Source organism: Vitis vinifera, chromosome 3 (assembly GCF_030704535.1).
Source record: "Vitis vinifera cultivar Pinot Noir 40024 chromosome 3, ASM3070453v1".
Classification (NCBI taxonomy): Eukaryota; Viridiplantae; Streptophyta; class Magnoliopsida; order Vitales; family Vitaceae; genus Vitis; species Vitis vinifera.
In genome coordinates, this window is record NC_081807.1 from 3,177,444 (window position 1) to 3,199,929 (window position 22,486).

The 22,486-nt window shown below is 33.8% G+C and overlaps 2 protein-coding genes across 3 annotated transcripts; one reads left to right on the plus strand and one right to left on the minus strand.

Moving 5' to 3' along the window:
- Window positions 1–1,477: 1,477 nt before the first annotated feature.
- On the minus strand, window positions 1,478–9,870 carry LOC100267597 (chaperone protein dnaJ 10). The gene is made up of 9 exons (XM_010647021.3): window positions 9,612–9,870; window positions 9,153–9,212; window positions 8,696–8,778; window positions 8,275–8,431; window positions 8,062–8,191; window positions 6,893–7,051; window positions 6,622–6,794; window positions 2,774–2,854; window positions 1,478–1,711 (listed from the first exon to the last, which is right to left on the minus strand). Exons 1-9 carry the CDS (start codon window positions 9,696–9,698, stop codon window positions 1,631–1,633), a joined length of 1,011 nt encoding a protein of 336 aa, XP_010645323.1. The 5' UTR covers window positions 9,699–9,870; the 3' UTR covers window positions 1,478–1,630.
- Window positions 9,871–15,075: 5,205 nt separating this feature from the next.
- Window positions 15,076–21,441, plus strand: LOC100262445 (pentatricopeptide repeat-containing protein At4g21065). 2 transcript variants are annotated; one of them, XM_010647006.3, is made up of 2 exons: window positions 15,076–17,223; window positions 20,875–21,441. In XM_010647006.3, exon 1 carries the CDS (start codon window positions 15,347–15,349, stop codon window positions 17,132–17,134), a length of 1,788 nt encoding a protein of 595 aa, XP_010645308.1. In that variant the 5' UTR covers window positions 15,076–15,346; the 3' UTR covers window positions 17,135–17,223; window positions 20,875–21,441. The 2 variants fall into 2 exon arrangements, 1 of the variants encoding a protein (XP_010645308.1); XR_009465386.1 differs by lacking the exon at window positions 15,076–17,223 and adding an exon at window positions 18,458–20,747.
- Window positions 21,442–22,486: the final 1,045 nt, after the last annotated feature.

Consider the following 22,486-nt stretch of genomic DNA (forward strand, 5'->3'; position numbering starts at 1 on the left):
TCTCTCTCTCCCTCTCCCTCCCTCCTTCTCTTTATCTCTCTCTCTCTGTTTCGCTTTTCTCATAAAGTGCCACCTTTCCCATAATTTAAACTCTCTCTCTCTTTGTTTAGCATTCAATCATTGGTTAGTCTCCTCCCCTGCCACTTACGATATCTCCAAAGTTTATCTACATTTAGGTTTAGGTCTCTGCTCATGAACATTGATTGAATGATTTCAGATATATGTATACATATTAGTGGCTGCATTATGAGTGGGAGAAAGCCCTAATTTTCCTGATAAATATGGAACAAGTTGAATTATTTGGAGCAACTTGGGCATAGGATTCTGATAGAACTATTTTTTAGGATCAGTGTATGCCATATAGGTTCGTTTTGCTGGCACAGATAGTGACAGTGGCATAAACTAAGGGCTCTGTGGAAAAATGCAGGAAGTGGGGTAGGCAACATATTGCAGCAATGTTGATGGATACCATGGTAGGAGCCAACTCAGTTGCATCTGAAGAGACTTGACATAGGCAGGTGTGGTTTTCTCGCTGCCCAAACAGCCGCTGGACTTCAAATCAAACCTGAGTGTTGCCTGATGTTCAGACGGGACAGGATCGGATCTATTTCATTTCAACAAAAAGATATCCTCGAATCATCAACCTCAACCCGGAAAATCTTTTCCTAATGTGGTCTGGATGACTATGACCATTATTAAACAATCAATTCTTTAAAAAATTTAAGCTTTTCACGAGCTTGGATAAACAAATGTGATGAAACAATCAATTTTTCTATAAGCTTAAGTTTTTAAGAAAATTGATAGTACAATGTCAAAGATTTGTTTGGTAAGTCATGTATTCAAACCATTTTCCTCATTTGCATATTTGTTCCCCAATTTGCAATTGTTTGCCTATTGGTCTGTCTCTCTACATGTGAATATGGGTATCCCATGTGAGAGAGGGTGTTAAAAGAAGCATGAACCCGAATCTTACTAGTTTAAACTTTTAAGAAAATTAATAATTTAATTGATAGTTTGACGGCCATAACTAAGATTTTTCTCAGGGGACTTAGGCAGCTCCACTGGTTTTCCCAATCAGCTACTCATATTCCTAAGCATGGATTCCCACAGATCTGAAAACATGTGATGATCTATCGCTTTTTCATTGAGATAAATAAGGGAAGGATTCATAAGGATCTTAGAGGAGAAATTTTGTTCAACAAAAGGATTGATACTTTTGCATCAAACACCATACAATCGATTCAATTGACTTGGAACTCAATAATAAAAGTTGTTGTCTTAAAGATACAGTTGAATTGAAGGCTAAATACAACTCTTTTGGCCAAAGCATCATCCATAACAAACTTGCAATAAAGAATTCAAGGCTGATGATATCAAGAAGGGTTTTCACAGTCTAGACATTTTCTATATGGCAGATTAGGTTTTAGGAACTGAAAAGGGTAAGCACCAACCTTGGAAGTGTTATGGTAGAAGCAAGTCAAGGAACCAAATTCAGTAATATAAACAAACCAGTACACATATCATTCAAAGTTTAAGATAAATCTGAAGCTATAGGGACAGCATCCACCACTAAAAATACACCATGCACATACATTGATAAAAAGCAGGATTTTGAGAAACATCAAGATGGCTATGATGATGGCCCAGCTCCTGGGATTTTATCGTTTTCATGGCGCAGACTGTTTTCTCTACTGTAAAGAGCCTTGGCACCCTGAGAAAGTCATGGAGAATGGTTCTTTATTAGATATAAAATAGAATGATAAACAAAGAATGACATTAATTTCTATGGCATCCGTGTCAAATACATAGAAATGCAAATTATATGAAAAGCATAAAAAAATTTCATAAAATTTGCATAAAGTTGATGTCATAAAAAATGAATATGCTATACATTTTACATGGTGAGCTTGTTGCCGTTTCAATCAACAAATTACGTCAAGGACTCCAGTTACCTCCCAACAAAAAAGCTAGGGAATGAATCAGACCCAAACCATAAACTACAGTCAACCTTTGGATGACAGCATCTATGGCAGTAATAACTAATAACTAGTCCTGAAGGAACTCATTCTCTTGTTTGAAGTTCAACTTTTTTTCTTTTTCCTCTCTTTTCTCTCTCTCTTGCATGCTGATATACCCCAACCATAATATGTCAGATTAGGTACAAAGCAAAAATAGTTTCTCCAGTACTTTTAAAAGCAAAATCAAAATTTAAAAGCTCATTAAAAAATACTTTCTTCTACAAAATGATTGCCTCACAGGCAGAATCAACCTAATGTCATTAAATGGTACAGAACTTAAAAAAATGATTGACCCTAGACAAACTCAGTATCGTATAAGTACTGTATAATCAAGATGACAAGATTTTTAGGTATGATGGTAGATAATATTATATTGCCACTTGAAACTGAGCCAATCAATTTACAGCATTTTACCAATATTCCTTACAAAGGGAAGAGAACTCAAACATATATTTAAATTGGGATTCAGAAATTTTATGTAAATGAACATTTCTTTCCTTGGGTCTTTTTCACCTTGTTTCCTTCTCTTTAGAAGATTAACCAGTGGCCCCATGGTTTCCTTGATTAATTTTCTTTGTTAGCAAAGTTTCAGATCAATCATATCCATTGATGAGAAGATTTTGAAGCAAGAATGAATCGAGAAAAAGGAACATCTTATATGTGCAAATCATAACCCGAATAATTTAATTTTTAATGCAAGTAGTAGGAATATCACTACAAAATGCGCACTAACATGCTGAGGAACCAAAACTCACTTGGAAAATTGTTCCTAGTTTTTTTAATGCTTTGGCCCGTAGCTTCAGAACATCCTTTGAAACACTAGGGTCTTTAAGAACCTGCAGTAGAAGCACAAAATTGACCATCATTCCTTGAAATGAAAATATCTATATAAAATATTCTCCACATACATGAGTGATGAGGATGAATCTTCAAGAAATATATCAAGAAAGAGAATTAATATTAGTTGTAATTAAAGTAGGATTAATATTATTTGGAATTAAATTAGGATTAATATTTGTTGGAGTCTAATTAGGATTAGCTAGTTAAGTTATAATATAATTAGAATTTCAGTCATGATAGGTTATTAGAGTCCTAGTAGACTTTGGATGTTATAATTAGAATTAGAATCATAATAGGTTATTAGAGTTGTAGTAGACTTTGGATTTCTTAGAAAAACCTATAAATAGGCTAATCAATGTAAATCAAATGGATGATTTGATATGAATTATATTATATTTTCTTTCATTGCAAGGTTGCAACCCTCAATGGTGAGATTCCATTGATTTCTTCTAGGTGAGATTCCTAGAAGGCCTTAGTGAGACTCTAAGGTTTTCCATCTTTTCTTCATTGTTTCTTCTTTTCTCTCTATTTCTTATCTTATCATTTTCTCTACCATAAAATGTATTCCTTGTTCCTCTCCTTACATCTTAAAAATAAAACCCTAGCCCACCTACCCTTGAGTGTAGGCAACCACCCTAGGGTTGTCCTACATCAATGAGAATGGGAGATGGATGTTCAAATTGGAAATGGGTCATGAATGTTTTGAGCTTGTGTCAGAATTGAATGTTAATTGCAAAAAAAGCAAGATACTTCTTGATTGGTGAAGTGGAAGATTTGGGCATTTTGGCATATCATTGTTTGGGTGCAAGGCTAGGACCCACCCCCCCCCCCCCCCCCCCCCCCCACCATCTCTCTTGGGCTGCCTTTGAGAGCATGTCTTAAGTCTTGTGAGGTGTGGGATTCAATTGAGGAGAGGTTCAAAAGGAGGTTGGACCCTTGGAAGAAATAGCATTTGTCAAAGGGAGAAAGATAAGAGGACTCTCACTAGCCTTCCCATATATTTCATGTCCCTTTTTGTGATGCCCAAGAAAGTGACAAGCAGGTTAGAAAAATATCAAAGACTTTTTTTATGGAAGTGTCATTTTGATGAGATAGAAGTACATCTCTTGAATTGGAGAACAGTGTATGACACTAAGGGGGTGTTTGGTACGTTGGAATAGGGAATAGAAATAATATTTTGTTTCCTTTCTTATTTTTTAGTGGAATTGAATAAATTTGATGATTCCATTTCTAGCATTTGGATGAACTTAGGAATGCAAGATTGAAATGATTATTTGTTTTCATTCCAATGTTTGATAATAATAGGAATGGAAATGACAAAAAAATAAATTTACAATAATATCCATACATATAATTTAAAATATTTTTTTATTTTTACTTTTATTTAAAAAAAATAAAATTTGAGAGGTTTTTTGTTATTAAATAATAAGACTAAAAAATATATATATACTCAATAGATAAAAAATTAACCATAAAAAATCGTATAACCCTAATGCACAAATATTCAATTATTATTTTTATTAAAAATTTGAATAATTTGTCATGCTTAAGTAGTTATAAAATTATATTTTTCAAAAAAAAATTATTTATTATAATATTTAAACTCTCAAAGCTAGCAAATGTTTTTCCTATTTTCAAAAGAGGAAATAAAAGAATTCTAATTTATTCTAATTTTCAACAAGTATCATATCCGATAAAATCCATAACCTTAAAAAATTTTAAATATTGTAAACACGTGAAATCGAAAAATCTTTTTCCAGCCATATCAATTTTTCTCTCCAGTTTCCATTAATACAAGATAAAGAAACATAAATTAATAAATAAAAAATTAGTTGATTTATAGAGAAGAAGAAACACATATAAAAAAGTAGAAGAAGAAAGAGAAAATAAGGTAAACCTGATCGAAGATGTAGAAGAGAGTTTTCAGAACCTAGTTGCAGCAAACAATGACGAATCCTAGATCCAACAATCAAAATGAACATCCAAAACCCTATAAATTAGAAATTGATTTTTTTTTTTTTAAATATCGTGGAAGGTTTAATTGATTCAATTTGGAAGAATCACTTGTTGCAGAGAATTAGATGATGAGTGGGTCTCTAGCTTTGCAAAGAAGATAAGAAGTGGATGATGAATGGATCTCTACCTTTGCAAAGAAGATAAACATCGGCTTTGAAGAACAAGATAAGAGGGTAAAATAGTAATTTCGATTATTTTATATTATCAAATAGGTTTAATGAATCAGAATACCACCTACTTTTAATGAATGCAAATCCGACTCATAAGTTGGATTTGATTTCTGCCGGAATAATTTTTTATTTCATTTCCGCCTTCTTAACATTTATCCAAACATAGAAATAAGGGAGAAAAGGAATGAGATGTCTATTCCCACTCCCTATTCCCATGTACCAAACACCCCCTAAGAGGAATGGGGGATTGGGAATTAGAAACTTAGATGTTCTTAATGATCCATTGTTAGGCAAATGGTTGTGGAGATATGCCCTTGAATGCAACTACCTGGGGAGGAAGATAATCCAAGGCAAATATGGAGAGGTGGAGGGAGGGTGATCTATTCTAGAGGGTAGAAAAGCTTTTGGTATGGCTTTATGGAAGGCAATTAGAAAAGGATGGGAGGAATTCAGCCTTAGAACCTCTTTTCTGGTTAAGAACAGCCTTGGGACAAAATTTTGGTCTCGATAGATGGGTAGCTAAGTGTGCTCTTAAAGAGAAATTCCCTCAGTTGTTTAGGACTACCTCTAATAGGAATGCTACAGTAGCTGACTTATGGGTGGAAAGGAAGGAAGAAGGTTCTTTGCCCCTTCTTTTCAGAAGACATTTTCAAGATTGTGAGTTGTGATGCAATCCATGGAACTCATCAACAAGGTGAGTGTGCAAGAATTGAGGGAGCATAGTTTACTTTAGAGGGAGGAGAAGAATGGGACTTTCCAGGTGAAATCTTTCAATATCTACTTCCATTATGATAAGCAAGCCATGTTCCCCCTCAAAGAAATTCTGCCACTTATGCCCTATGAGATTTTTCTTTTCTTTTCTGTTGGGAGGCTGTGTGGGGAGAAATTTTAACCATTGATATTCTTATGAGGAGAGGACGGTTGATGACCAACAGATGCAGTCTTTGTAAAGTCAGTAAGCAGTCAGCAAACCACATTCTTATCCATTGTGACAGAACCAAAAAGTTGTGGCATGTTAACATTTTTGGGTTGCAATGAGTATTTCCAGATTTTGTGAAAGAGCATGGACAAAAGAAGGGTGTGGAGTATGGCTCCTTTCTGTTTGTTTTGATGTGTGTGACATTAAAAAATAGAATGATCTTCAACAGGGAAGAGCTCAATGACTAAAAGCTGAAAGAGATCCTTATGAGGTGTCTCATGGAATGGTCTAGAGCCCTGCTGGAGAGGGAACATAAAGAGTTTGGTTCCTAAAATCTTGCAATGTCCATACTCAAAACAAATATCAAGGAAAAGAGACAAGGTCATTCGACACAGTTAAAAACAAATGAGTCATTTTAGTCCCTGAATTTGGTTTCTTGAACCCTGATTAAATGTGATAATTATCTGGAATAGGGTTGCCTGCTTGCTTAGTCAAAAATGATCTTAAAGACAGCCATAAAACTATGTGCACGAGATAAATTAAGGGAATAACTTAATATTTGCCACCATCATGCCAATGCAATGACAAACTGTCACAAGTAGCCCATCATAGTCCGACACTTTAAAGGTAAAGAAAGAGAAAAAAATATTGTACTTACAGCCTGGCAGACATGTGATAAAGTCGACTCAATATCAACGACATTGATCTGCCAAAGTGAATTAAGCATGGCATCTTTCTTATCATCAATGACTTTCATTATGTTCTCTTCTTTGTTTTCTCCTTGGTTCAATTTTTTCAGCTCTTCCTGTATTTGAATTAAAGACACGGCACCTGCACATTTCAAGACATATGAACTTCTGCAGCTCATCTGAGGGCTTGACAAACCAAATGGCTTCACCTAAGAGAACTATCTAATTGCAGTTTTGTACCTGAAGCTGCCATCACTTGCGATTTTATCTGGTGTCCTTTGTTTCTTACCCATTCTGCTAAAAATGGCACCTTCATATATTTTATGTCTTTCCCAAGCTCTTTTGCCGCTTTCCTTGTGTATATATATCCAACAGTGTGTAGCATAGCCTCACCAAAAGCTAATAATGGTAGCAAATATGAGTCTCTATACATTGAAATAGGAAGTGAAAAGCAGAAAGAAAATTTCCAAGCCGTTTATATACACACAATCATTTTTATTCCTAGCTCCCTATATAAAGAGAAATTCAAAAATCAGCAATTATTAAAAGCTTATTTGAAAATCAAGAATTTGAATGTATGTGGTAAAGTTAATGCTTTTTTCCCTAAGAAAAAAGATGAGAAAGAGAGGGAGCAAAGGCAAAGAGAAGAGTACAAGATGCCATTCTCAGATCATTCAACATAAGAACCTAGTGGTGACCTTCTCAGATGTGTCAATATAACTCAGAAGTTCACAAAATAATAGGAAACCATGCAAGGGAACATCCATGAATATGTTGCTAATGGCTGAAATGCACATGATAAATACAGGTACAGGCACACAAAAGAAGCTGGGTATACTATGAAGAATTTTGTCACAATGCATACAGACTATCAGCACTTGAGAGATCATGGCCTTGTGAGGTCTTGTTGGCTTACCAAGAATTGTATGAAACTAAGAAAAGCATCTTAAGATCAAAACAATCCAGGTTATTCTCATGACTCTTTTATGAGGAAATGAAGGTCAGCAACTTGATAAATTTGCCTCCACAAAAAATAGCTTCAACTAAATTACAAATTTATCTTCCAGCCTCTAGGCATATTCTGGGAAACAACTTGTGGTAATAGACGCCTTGTATTAATTATTGCGTGGAAGTACTCCAACACAGAAGGATTCTATAGATGATGTATGGCACAAAAACACCCTCCCAAGAAGATGATAGAGCTTTGTGCGCTAATTATTCTTCCTCCTTCATTAATGTAGGCACTTATCTACCATATAAATCTTGTTGGCTTATGAGTGTGCCATGCTGCTCTGTTAAGGCATGGTTTGAAGTCATAATGATTATTGGTCTTTGTTAAGGCATGGTTTTCTAAAGTCCTCCATTTTAACTAGTATATAAAACTATTACAGAGGTTAGGAAAAGTATACCAGCTTTTGAGAGACGGCGAGCTTCTGACTTTGCCCAATTCACAAACTCATCAGTTTGACCATCAATGAATAGTTCAAGGCGATTTTTCAGAATTGTTATGAGCTTTTCTTCCCTTTCTTTTTGTAATGCCTAGACATCAAATATGGGCAAGAGGTTTTCAACAAGTTGTTAAGAACAGATGACATTTTTAGAACACCAGTGGATGAACATACCCTCATCTTGTCTCGAATTTGCTGGGTCCGGTCTTCTGTGTTCTCTTCAACCTCCACAGATGCCAAAGAAGCCAATGCAAGTTGCCCAACATAGTCTTCAAAGAGGTCACTCCCGAAAACCATGCCAAAGACAGCTGATGGATCCAGCATGGAGTCTCTGACAAAGGAAAATTAATCAATTGATACTAGTATCCCTTTTACACCCATTTCCTATTTTGAAAAAACAAATTTTTAAAGAAGAAAATAAAGCATTACAGATAGAACCAGTAGAGAATAGCTCTCTTGCTAAACATTTCCAAACAAGTGACGAAAAGTAACATCATTGTGTATAATAATGGAAGGTTCCAAATGTATGCTCAATGATGTCCCCTTTTTCTTTTCCCGGTATTTTTTTTCCCCTTCAAGTTTGTTATATACTTACTCCTGTACTCCTGCCTTTCCATGCTTGTCATAGGCTTCACGCTTCTCAGGATCACTTAGAACCTGATAAGCCTCCCCAAGCACCTTCACACATGTACCAAAACAGAACATTAAATCCCCAAAACTAAAGTCAACAAGAGTTGAAAATAGCAGAAAAAGTTCATTCTACATCAGCCGTCTATATAACTCAAAATGAAGTAAAGATTTCACATCCACAATGCCACAAAAGGGAAATTTTTTGAAGCACAAAACAAAAAAAGCCAAAAAAATCTGTAGTCCCCTTAATATTATCACTTCACAAACATCCACTGGATTCAAAATGAACACCCATTTAGTTGATCTATTGAGCTTCTCTGTTCAATGATTCGAAACAACCAACACTAAGGTAATGAATTCTTGTCTGAATAACTATACATTTAAATTTATTCTTATGTAGAGAATGAAATCTAATAAACTACCTGGAAGTTTTGGGCTGCTCTGGGATCTCCAGGATTCTTATCTGGGTGAACTACCCTCGCCTGCAAACAAATACAAACACATTGTGATCAAAAAAACATCAACCTTATCACGGAGCCTTTTACATAAATTTCTGATCTAGCCCAGACCCAGTTCAGAGTTCCAAAACAGGAAGCAGAAACAAAAAACATATACGTTCAAAAGCACACCAAACTCAAGCAATGAATTCGAAACCCAATTTCAAAATACCCAGACCCAATTTCCATCGCCAAGCCAAAAAAAATTCTCAACCCCAGAGAGTTAACATTTTGAATTCTGGACACCCACCAGACATCAGAGCTGGGTTTTGAGCTGGAACGGTTTCGAATTTGTATTTTGCTTCCATTTCAAATATTATAAAAACAGTTTTGCTCCGATTTCAAATTCAAGGAAAGTGCGAAAACAGAAAAAGAATTCTGAACCTTGATATAGTAAGCCTTTTTTATATCGGAGGCAGAGGCGTCGATACTGACACCCAGAATATCGTAGTATTCAGTTTCCTTCACCATGGCTTCGAAGAAACCGAAAACAGAAGCACGGAAAACAGAGAAAGTGTGTACGAAAACAAAAGCAAAAGGAATTGAGGAAGAGTGATTCTCCAAGGATGGATCTGAGTGAATGATGACAATGATCGAAACGACGCGTTTTGGTGGGGAGTTGTCTGAATTCTTATAAAGTTGAAGGGCGGTTTCGCAACGTGTGCCTTTCTGCTTGCCTTAAGAATCTTTCCTGGTGTGGCCCATCAATTTTTAATTTTTTATAAATTTTAAAAATTTTGGTTAAATTATTGTGAAAACATTCGAATTAATTTATAATAAAGCTTTTCATAATTTTGATGGGTTCACGACCATTTGATAAATTTAGATAATATTTCTTTTGTAAAAATATTATGATATAGGATATCGAGAAAAATCTTAATACAATATAATTAAAACTAGTTAAAAACTTGTATATTTTAAAATTATTTAATTTTTATATTGATGAATTAAAATAAATAAAAAGAGTTTGAAATAGTAAATAAAAATAATTTATTAAATTTTAATATATTTTTTTCTACTTTTTATTTTTATTTTTATTTTTTACCATTACATTTTCCCCCAAATTTTCTATAACCAAATATAGTCTTCGTAATATTTTGTAGAGTTATAACTAGCTAAATATTATTTTTTATATCTCATTAAATCTTGATTTTAATTAAGTAAATTATTTGAAAAGAATTAGAAAATTATTCAAATATAATGTTTTCAATCTATATATAAATAACCATTAATTTAAATTTCTCAAATATAAGTCAAAAAAACCAAAAGTTAGATGGGGCTCCCTAAGAGGAATAAAAGATTCTTCAAATCTTTAGGAAAAAATTTCAATTCTTTTTGAAATTTTGAAGTTTCTTTAAAGAATCTTTAATTTCTTCCAAACGTGCTCAAATGAATTATCAAGAACTTCAAACCTTCAAGATCAAGATCTACAAAATACATGTTTGATCCAAAATCAAATTGTTCGAGACTTCTATTAATGTTGTTCAAGCCAATACACAAATCACACTTAACCACAAGTCCAGTTAATAACTAAGTACTTCCAAGACTTAAACCATATCAAGTCAATGTCAAAGTAAGCTCACATGACATCAAATCTTCAACAAATACTTGAGAACAAGTTTTTTTTTTTAAACCCTTGATTAACAACTATGAAAATAAAAATTAATAAAAAAATTGAGATTATGCTTCATTCTTCAAATTAATAAAATCTCAATTTGACGCAATTTTCCTTTAGGAGAAATTTATCTATATCTATCGTATCTATATTACTTATGAAAGTACTTTTTTTTTTTTTTTCTTAAAAATGACTTTATAAATACCCACAAACCCAATAACCTAGCTCATTATATGTACCTCGATCATATCAGCCCATTATATATAAGCTTATCCAAACCTAACCAATTATTAATTAATGTTAATTTTTGTATGAGGGCCACCAAGCCTAAAAGCTCAACTCATAATTTATACAAAACTAATTTAAAACTTATTCAAACCTTTTAAGCCCCATAGTCTATCAAAACTTACCATACCCTTGTGTAGAAGTTCAAGTGGAACAACTATGTAAGAAAGGTTTTGGCTCTTGTTGAGACTCAAATGCCTCCTACCAATCTTCAAATGGTCTCACTTTCGATCTATCATAAAAGCTAATTTGAAATTCAAGGCAATGAGCAAAATTTAGCCTCTTAGCAATTGTTTGAATAAGCTCACCTTCAATCTATCATAAAAGTTAATTTGAAATTGGAGGTGAATAACGAAATTTAGCCTCCTATCAATCGTTTGAATGGTCTTACATTCAATCTATCATGAAAACTAATTTGAAATTTGAGTCAAATAACAAAATTTAACGGACAACATAATTCTTCTTGCCCATGACTTTTACAACCAACAATGAATTCTTGTGAGTGGAACCTCTGATCTCTAACTCCCTACCATCTTCAGGCCTAAAACTCCCTACCTTCACCAAGAACACAAAAACAATTTCTTGGAAAAGGAATTATGTAGTAAAAGTGGGGTTAGATTCGAATTCTTGACATGAGTGAATATAAATCCATTATAAATTTTCTAGAAAATCTAAATTTTAGGGGGAAAATGAGTAACGGGTGGTAATTGAGGGAAAATAATGAGAGAAAAAGAAAGTTTGTAACGTATATGCAAAGAAGAAAATAAAAGAGTATAAGAAAAGTTATTGTATATCAAAGATGACATGTTCTTAAATAATATTTTATGTGATGAAAAGATCACTAAGGTAATGGTAGAAAAAATAATTTCATCCTATAACAACCTATTATAAATGGTAATAGACATGAGAATTGTGAGACTATAATTATTGAGATATTAATGATATAACAACTTATTAAATCCATAATAGATAACACATAGAAGAATGGGATTTAGGCTCCTTGAAATATTAAGAATAACAACTTTTATTCTTTATATTACTTTGAAGATGTAATTTAGATGTTATTTGAATTTTATATGTTTTAATTTTTTTAAGGTTTTTAATTATTTATTAAGAATGAGTTGTTTTATAATTAAAGTTTAATTTTGTTAAACTATTTTATCTTTTCTATTTTTTTTTAAATTTATATGAGACTTTTTAAAACTAATTCTTTAAATTATTCAATCTTTATATAGAAGAGTTAAATAAGTGAAATGGGTTTGTAGTACGATATAAAAATAATTTATTGACTTTAAATCTATTTTTTATTTTCTTTAATTTTTTCATTTTTTTTATTTTTCTTCTTTATTTTCATTCCCTTGTATTTTCTTTTAAACTTTTTAGGAACCAAATATAGCACAAAACTTCTTTTAAAAAAATAAATAAATAATAATACTAGAAAATCTATTAGGGTTCCTCTAATTGAATATATACCTAGTTGTCACACATGACTTGAAAGAAACAACTTTAAAGGAGCAAAGAAATCATAAAATCAGTAAATAAAAAGTAAATTTCAAGATCAGTAAGCAAAACAAATGCAAATGGAACACCTTAATTAAGCAATTTAAAAGACATTAACAACATTTAAAAATCACTTAATATCTTGACATAATATGAATACATGACATAATAGGTTAACATCCTATGAATACCTTCAACTTTAACCACCTAAAAAACCTAAAGTAGTATGAAATCAAATCAGAATAAAAATTTTAAATAAATAAAGGTTTAATACGATTTTATCCCTCAACCTATTACATGTTTTGCACATTGTCCTCTTAGGTTTAAAATCGAATAAATTAACTTCCAAGCATCTTAAATTTTTTGTTGGCCGATATTAGTTTCAATGGACGAAAATGTCACGTGTTGTGCATGTAATTGAATAAGTAAAGATAAATTTGTAAATTCAAATACCCAACGGCAAAAATTGATCTTAGGGTTTTAGATGAAGAACAAAGAAGAGAATGAGGGAGAACTCTTTTTGAGGCTTTTAGTCGATTAAATTTACAAATCTACCCCTACTTCTTTAGTCATGTGCACAGTACGTGACATTTTCATTCATTAAAACTAACACTATTCAATAAAAAATAACACAACACTAGCATTTAAGAAGCTTGAAGAACAATTTGTTTAATTTTAAACATAAGGAGGCAATGTGCAAAACACGTAATAGGTTAAGGGTTAAAGTGTATTAAAGTTGTGGACTTACATTTTTTTAAGTGTTTTCCAACTTGATGGCGAGACTCGTCTTTTATTTGTAAAAAATTAATTTTTATAAAAAAAAAATGGAGCCGTCACTTATTTTTGTTTCATTTTAAAAGAAAAATAAAATAAAAAAGAAAAACGTAAGTGTAATTTCATGAAGGAAATACGAGTCCATAAAAACCAAGTCGAATTCAAAATTAGATTACTTAATGGGAAGCTACGATAATAAGCCATAACACCCTTCTAAACTTTAAATAAATGTCTCTACTAATTAAATTAAAGTAACTATAACAACTAACTAGTTAATCAATGAATAACGATGATGATCATTATAACAATAAAGAATAGATAAATAAATAGGGTAGAAATATGCACACACCTTAGCAATGAGCAATAATATACTTTAAAATGACACATGGTTAGTACATAGTAATGAACATAAAATCTCATATATATCAAAACAAGTCAAATCAATCATTTATTCAATAAACCCAATGACCAAAATCAATTAACAAAGGAATACATCATATATGCTAGGTCTTATTACCACCTCCTATTTTATTTCTGCATTGATTAATTATATAAATTTCGCTAATATAGAAATTATAAAATCTATTTATGTTTATAAAACTGGAGTTGATGAAGCAACGCATGGAATATTTGAAGCAATGGATTGCGAGTAGAATAGCCAACTGTGCTGCGTCTAGACATTGTAACTACATCTATGGACCCTTGTTTAAAGCACTCACGCTAGAACACTAAATTGGCATATACTTTTTCTTAACTATCTATCATATTTTTTTCTCTAGTGTAACCTTTGTGAGGTGGTATAATAAGTATATAAATAATACTTTTAAGTTATTGAAAATGTCCATTGGATTCTAAGGTATCAAAGCATAAAGAAGAATGGTTGAGAATACCCGAGGGGAAAGAGCTAGAGGACGCCACATAATCGGCTTTCCTAGCCATAGTAAAATCAGCATTGTTTGCAATCTTTTTCCATTATTCTTTTTGGTTTTATCACTTTTCTTTCATCATTTATACTCATATATTACTCATATTAAGAGTCGTTTGATGGTAATTCTAGTAAAAGTATATTAAGAGTCGTCTGATAGTAATTCTAGTAAAAGTGTTTTTATTGGAAGTGTTTTGTTTTACAGTGTTTCTTTAAAAAACACTTTTACGAGAATCAGAAAAGTGAATGAGGACTATTACCTAATTCACCATCTTTTATCCTACTAGATGATTACCTATAACAAAACTTCTCAAATTTTTGTATCACACTCTAATTTACCATCCTAAAAATAATGCATGTCATGTAGGGATGACAATAGAGGGTCCGAGATGGATTATCTCATCCCAACCTCATCCCCTTTATATAAACCTATTCTTATCCTCATCCTAATGAAAAGTTTAAACAATGTGAGGTAAGATTGGATTGTGATAGGTATGAAAATTTTTCATATATCCCTTCGTACCCAATTTACTTTTTATTCTTAAATTTTTATAATGTACTTTTTAAAAACATAATTTTTATTTATTTAATACATATTTAACATTTATTAAAGGGGGAAAGTGAAAATCATTAAATTAAACTATGGGGGGTATAACAAAGTAACACCCAAACCTGTTCTAGTTTTTTTGAAAAAGAAAATCCTAAACCACTCTTAAACCATATATTTTCATCCCAAAATCCATCTCTTACGGCAAAGCAGCATGAGTACCAAATAAATTCACCCCATTGTGATCCTTAAAAGCATGTTACTATTATTTTTGTATATCAAAGGGCAAATTTGGTACATGAAATAGCATTGCTGTTGTTCCGCCCCTTGTTTGTGGCTTGAGACCTTTTTCAAAATGGATCGGGTATATTACAACTTTGGGTCATTTATTAGCAATTAGGAGGCCTCCATTCCGAGATGGGCCTGGAATAGGCAATTCTATTTCACTGGTCATTCAAAAATTGGACCGGTTAATGACCCAAATCTTCGTACAAATATCCAAATCCATCCTCTTTGCGTCAATCCCCCTCCTGTGTCTCTCTAGCATGGAGATCACCAGCTTGAGCCAAGCCATGCAGCTACACGCACAAATCCTCAAATCACCTGACCCGAAAAAGCAGACCCGGAACCTCACCCCACTCTTCACCTTCGCTGCACTCTCACCGGCCGGCGACCTCACCTACGCCCACCTCATCCTCAACTCCCTCTCCACTCAAAACTCCTTCTTTCACAACACCATGATTCGAGCCTATTCTCAAACCCCCGACCCGACCCAAGCTCTGCACCTCTTCCTCTCAATGCTCTGCCAACCCACGTCACCCCGACCCGACAAGTTCACGTACCCATTCCTCCTCAAGTCATGCGCCCGATTGAAGCAACCCCGGGTAGGAAAGCAGCTCCATGGGTTGATATACAAGTCGGGCCTAGAATCGGATCGGTACGTGTCGAACGGGTTGATCCATATGTATTCGAGTTGCGGGAAGTCGGGTCGTGCGTACAAGGTGTTCGGGAAAATGCGTGACAGAGATGTGGTGTCTTGGACATCGATGATCGATGGGTTTGTTGATGATGATCGGGCTCTTGAGGCTATAAGGTTGTTTGAGGAAATGGTGGAAGATGGAGTTGAGCCCAATGAGGCAACTGTAGTTTCGGTTCTGAGAGCTTGCGCAGACGCTGGAGCAGTTGGTATGGGGAGGAGAGTTCAAGGGGTTATTGAGGAGAGAAAGATTGGTTTGGAGGCCAATGTGAGAACAGCTCTTATTGACATGTATGCAAAATGCGGGTCCATTGGTAGTGCGAGGAAAGTGTTTGATGGGATTGTGAATAAGGATGTTTTTGCTTGGACTGCTATGATATCTGGCCTTGCTAACCATGGGCTGTGTGAGGAGGCTGTTACTTTGTTTGATCAGATGGAGTCTTTTGGCCTAAGGCCGGATGAGAGGACAATGACTGCAGTTTTATCAGCTTGTAGGAATGCAGGCTGGTTTAGTGAAGGTTTTGCTTATTTTAATAGTATGTGGTGCAAATATGGAATAAAACCGACAATTCAGCACTATGGATGCATGGTAGACCTCCTTGCTCGAACTGGGCATCTAGATGAGGCTGAGGAGTTTATTAGAAAGATGCCCATTGAGCCTGATGTGGTTCTGTGGAGAACCTTGATATGGGCTTCTAAAGTTCATGGTGACATTGATAGAAGTGAGCAGTTGATGAAAGATCGTGGGCTCCTAAAGATGGATTCTGATGATTGTGGGAGTTATGTACTTCTTGGAAATGTCTATGCATCTGCTGGGAAATGGCATGATAAGGCAAAGATGAGAGAGTTAATGAATCAAAAAGGGCTTTCAAAGCCACCAGGGTGTAGCAGGATTGAAGTGGATGGCTTAGTCCATGAATTTGCAGCAGGAGATTCAGGTCACATTGAAGCAGAAAAAATCTATGCAAAATTGGATGAAGTGGAAGAGAGATTGAAAGCAGAAGGGTATCATCCAAAACTCTCAGAGGTTCTGCTTGAAATTGACAACAAGGAGAAAGCTTTTCAACTGCGTCACCATAGTGAAAAGCTTGCTGTTGCTTTTGGACTAATCAAAACTAGTCCAGGGACTGAAATCCGCATTGTGAAAAACTTGCGATCTTGTGAGGACTGCCACTCTGTTTTGAAATTAATCTCAAAGATATACCAACAGGATATAATTGTTAGAGATCGGATCCGCTTCCATCATTTCATTAATGGGGACTGCTCATGTAAGGATTACTGGTAGCGGGAAGATTTATGTTTGAATAATGATTCAAACAGAGCTTTACGGCACATGTCATGTATCACATGAATAGAAAAGCAAAATTTGTAGAGGTAACTTCTTAATTTCAGAGCTTATGACAAATTCTTTCATTTGATGCAAAGTGTATGCTTCAATTTCATCAGTTAAATTGTTGGTTTCTTGTTCTTGTGTCATCATGAATAGCACATATTTTAGTTCATTAAAATCCAGAAAATCCAGAAAGATAAAAGAAAGCAAAGAACTCTCTTCATAAGATGCTACTAGATAAATGAAAATTTTGAACGTATAAGCCTCATAAATTGCTCTTAGGAGAGTTGAAAAAAGTTCCAATAATACTGCTATCTAGCACTGACTATTACTCCCAAATTTGAGAGTAAGAGTATGAACACTATTCAAATGGAAATGTTCTGCCTGCTTCTGAGCTTGGAGGTATTAATAGGCGTAAAATCAATCATCTCCTGAATGACCTGCAGGGACTAAGTCTCGGCCTCATCCCTAGCAATCTTGTTCAAAACTTTCTTTCATGTCATATTGATAATCTTATGTTGTAGGTAGGGCTACATATTGGCCCAGGTGGCCCACATAGCACCTTTTGTGGCTTTTCCAGACCATGCTTGGTCCTCTGAGATCCTCAAATAATTGGACAAAAGACAAATATTTAAACTGTGATGCTTTTCTGGGGCGAGTGGCATATAACCAACCATACGATATGTTCATGAGAAGTATATATCTAGCATTAAATTGGCTTGAACCTGATTTTCCTTGTCTGTCACACCAATTAGGAGATGATAGAAATTTTAGTACTTTTGTCCACCATAAAATTTTTAGGGGTGAAAAGAGGTTATATCAATGGATACCCTTGTGGTGAAAGAAGCTGTGCAAATTTGCAATAGAAGGTTATATCAATGATAGTTGGACTGTTTTAAGATTGGTAATTTGATAAGCATGGGTATCTGATTCCATCTTGGCATGGCTTTTGACATGTGTGCCAGCTGTTTTAAATTTACTGAAGGATATAACCAAGGTTAGTGGAATAGTTTTCAATCTGTGAATTTCCAGAAAACCAATTCCCTTAGGGACCTTAGCTTGTCCAAGTTGCTGAATTAATGAGTGAATTTTGACAACCGACTTCATTGACTTTTTTCAACCGACTTTCTGCTTTTGTGTCCAAATATTTGCTTAAAAGAACCAAATATTCCAAAACTTTTCTTTTATTGTTGTATTTTGCAAAAATTTGTTAAAGGAGAATAGACTTGTAAATTCAATTTGATTCAAAACTGCTATGAGGTTAATATTTAAGGATCAATGTATAATTAGTAAGCATTAAAAGTCCCACTTTGACATATAATTAAGCAGAAGAATAGAAAAGTGATACTGATTGCTTTGCTTTTCTTTCTTTTTAGTTGCATTGGCTTGATGACCTTTTCTCCCTTCCTTTTTCATTGTATTGGCTGAGTGATGTAAGCATAACATATTCACTTTTTTGTTATTGTATTTAGATGATCTTAACATATACTGTTCTCCCTTGACTACCTTAACAGTCAGGGAGTGGTATCAAACCAAGGCTTGTGGTGTCAAGAGAAATGAACTTAGGACTATTCTCTTACCCGTGAAGTAATAACCTCTCTCTCTCTCTCTCTCTCTCTCTCACTCTCTGAATATTTAATTGTGTTGCTAAAGCTCTCTCCACCCACCATCAATATTCAACCAGTGAGACAATACTCTCAAGTTAAGCTCTTCCTTTATTTCTCTCTCTCTCTCTCTCTCTCTCTCTCTTTTTTGTGATTCTCTGATTGTCATGATCAAATCTCAAAGAGGCAACAAAGTTCTTCATCAATTCCTGGCTAACATCATCGCTGTTGCTTTACTCAAATAAGATTTGATTTAAAAATGGTAATTCCCCCACTAAACAAAACAAGGAAAGAACACTTTTCCTCATTTCATGTGAGCCATTCAATTGCATGGCTGGCCACATGCTCTTCACCATCCCTTAACTAATGTCCTTGCAGTTCTTTTTCTATCATGCAATCAAATCCAAAAGGAAAAAGGTAGGACAGGAGATTGGCTCATCCTTGTTCCCTCTTTATATTTTGATGATGGGCCTATTAGAAAATTACTACCACCTTTTTCTTCTTTTCAATTTTTTCAGGCAGAAGATTGGAGACCACCATGCCTAAACTCACCGACTTCTTACTTTACCTGTTGTTTAGTACTTTTTCCTGATATACAAAGCATATAGTGGCAGAAGAATGGGACGGGCTCACAGTCATTACAGATACTATGCACATGTTACTTGTCGAAAATTAATTAGCTCAAAAAGGGAGTCAAATAATCTAAAATCTTTAAATTATTATAAATACTATGCACATGTTACTTGTCGAAACTTTATTGGTTCCTATGAGTTAAATAACCTAAAATCTTTAGGTCAATCGGTACTCCAATTGTTTCTACAAAATAATTAGACTAGAAATGTTTTATTTTTATTGGATGAAGCATGTATCATTTGGTCTTTGACATGTAACATTATTATTATCCCACCAATATGCTATGACATTGTGGTATGTGAAGCATGCAAGACAAATAAATCATGGGGAAAGTACACCTTGTGGCCAGGCTCAAGTGGGGCAAGGCTTGGGGTTGGGGAGGGTGAAGTTCCAGGTTCAATTCCATGTAAGAGCTGAAAAAAACACTCTACATATCAAGGAAAAAGAAAGGAATCATGAGCAAAGTTCCCTTTTCCAGGAAAGCAACTTCCTACAACAGAATATATAAGAATGGTTACTCTTTGACTTTGTACAGCACAGAACTTGGTTTCAACAAATTTCATTCTTATTGCTCTGCAAACTCACTGGTTACCTAAGTTTTCTTTAATTATTTGACCTCGTTTTCCCTGATGCCAAACAAACCTAAAATATATACAATTATGATCAGCCCCTTGGTAGTTATGACGGTCTTGACTAACTCCCTATTGTTTCAGGTATTCCATGGAGCCAAAGAAAAGATAGGCATTGCCTTCTTTCCATCCATCTTTGTTTTATTTGTATGAAAGTGGAGGAATATGGGCACCTATAAAAACAAAAGGTGAGGAAACTTAGAGGGGAAAACCATTAAAGAAAAAAAAAAGAGTGAGAAAAGACACAGAAAGATAAGTTTCTTAGTATAAGAAAGGATCTTAAAAAAGTTATTCTCAATGCTAAATATAATAAAAAATTTCAAAGCGGGTTCTTATGCTTATTGCTTTTAAGATTTTGAGATTGCTTTCTTTACTAGCTCTCCGTCAAATCCTGTTTACTTAAGATAAGTCATGCCTACCTACCTTTGTGTACCATAGATCACCATTATTGCTTATATCTTTAGTTCTCCAGCCTTAATGTAAAATGCTTCAGCGATCATCATCTAGGCCTTTTGCAGGCCAAATTTTTCTTTTTAACTGCAAAAGCTATAAGACTTATTGATCTGATTTCTACACAATTCATGCCATTTGTGTAAGCATCGATCATTAAAGTGAAAGCACCATATACTTGCTTCACCCATATCTAATGCATATTTGGCAGGGGATTGACATCAGTTGATTGATCTAGAACACACTGTGAAGGTCTTGTATTTCATTACCTAACACCATATCATGTGATACAGGAGGCCTGGAAAATTTTTCTTTAATTCGTTTCAACTTTAGATGCCACATTTTATGTTATGCTGTCTACTGATTTCAATTTTTTCAGGCTAACCTGATAGAATGGCAAGATGGTCATTACAAATGGGCATGTTGCTTTTCTTGTGGTGGGCGATCATCGATTGCCTTACATGCTACGCTTGAAAAGGGTCAAGGAAAGTAAGTGACATGAGCGCTTACGAAACTATGATTATATGCATGAAATTGTGACTAAAACATGACAGCTCTTGTCCCCTTATAATGTCTTGTATTTTATAGAAGTAAAAATAAGGCATTAGGACAAGTGGGAGATTGAATTTTGCAAAGAATCTTTAATCACATTGCTTTGGTTTTGCTTTCTTTATTTGAGATGGAAGTACAAAAGTTATTGGAATCTTAAGAAAACCAGAGCCTCCATTTCTCTATAAAAATCGAGTTGGAGCCCATTTGCCTTGTACCATTGGCTCTTTCTGCACATGGAAAGTTTCAAGTTATTTTTTTTCCTTTGCCCTTTGAGGTAGTTAGTATTCCTCTGTGGACATTCTCTGCTTTGTTTCAGTATCTGAAAGACTTGGATTATTTCTATTGCCTTTTCATTGAATGCATATATACCTCAGATATTAGAGTTCATTTTTAATGCTCCAAGTTCCATCAATGATGAATTCTATACCTTGAAATGCTGTTGTAGACAAGTTGAAGTTGTTTATTTCTTCCCAAAACATACTTGCTGTCTCATTAAGTATTATTTTTGGGCAATAGTGCAGGCAGATCTTATAAAACTAATAGACTACTCTTTCTAGCTTTTTTTCTGAGGCATCATGTGTTCTAGTACTTGTTTTCAAAACATGGTTCCCTGCACGTGGGCTTTACTCCACCACTACAACAACACTTCTCCTCTGCAAGATCATGGGCCCCTTCCTTTTTTTCCACTTTTCATCTTCATACTCCTGTAGCATTTGAGTTTTAACATGTCTTAATCTTCAATCAACTTGTTCCTTTAGGCAAAGTTTGGTTCCTGGAAAATTTGAGAGAAAACGCAAGGGAAAGAAAATAGAGTGGAAAAGTAGGAGGAAAGAAAAAGTAAAAAAAAAATATTTAAAGTCAATAAATTATTTTTATTTGTTAATTTGAACTTATTTAACTTATTTTGACTCATCGATATAAAGATTAAATAATTTTAAAACATGTAAATTTCAAATTAATTTTAATTATATTTGATTTTCTTTAGTATTTTATTATGTTTGGTTACATAAAAGTACTAAGAAAAGAAAAAAAAATACAAAGAAAAATAATTTTTTGATGTTTGGTTTCATTATGGAAAATACAAAAAAAGAATCAAATATATTTAAAATTTATACATTTTAAAATTATTTAATCTTTATATAATAGGAAAAAATAAGTTGAATGAGTTTGAAAAAGCATATACAAATAATTTGTTGTTATTTTCTTTTATGTTTTCTTTCCTTTTACTTTTCTTCTCTATTTTATTTTCTTTGTATTTTCCTTCAAATTTCTAAGAGCCAAACATAGTCTCAAGGAAAGAAAAAAAATGTTGTAAAAAATAATTTTCTTTTGTTTGATTGTCTTATGAAAAAAAACAAAGAAAATAAAATATAATTAAGACTGGTTAGAAACTTACGCTTTTTCAAATTATTTCATCTTTATATCAATAAGTTAAAATA

Excerpts from the sequence above, each read along its gene's own strand:
- LOC100267597 (XM_010647021.3), bottom strand. The coding sequence starts at position 9,698 with ATGGTGAAGGAAACTGAATACTACGATATTCTGGGTGTCAGTATCGAC. Across the intron at positions 8,779-9,152 it reads GAGCAGCCCAAAACTTCCAG|GTGCTTGGGGAGGCTTATCA; the intron begins GTAGTTTATTAG and ends ACATGTGTGAAG. Across the intron at positions 8,432-8,695 it reads GGAAAGGCAGGAGTACAGGA|AGACTCCATGCTGGATCCAT; the intron begins GTAAGTATATAA and ends TTCCTTTGTCAG.
- LOC100262445 (XM_010647006.3), top strand. The coding sequence starts at position 15,347 with ATGACCCAAATCTTCGTACAAATATCCAAATCCATCCTCTTTGCGTCA.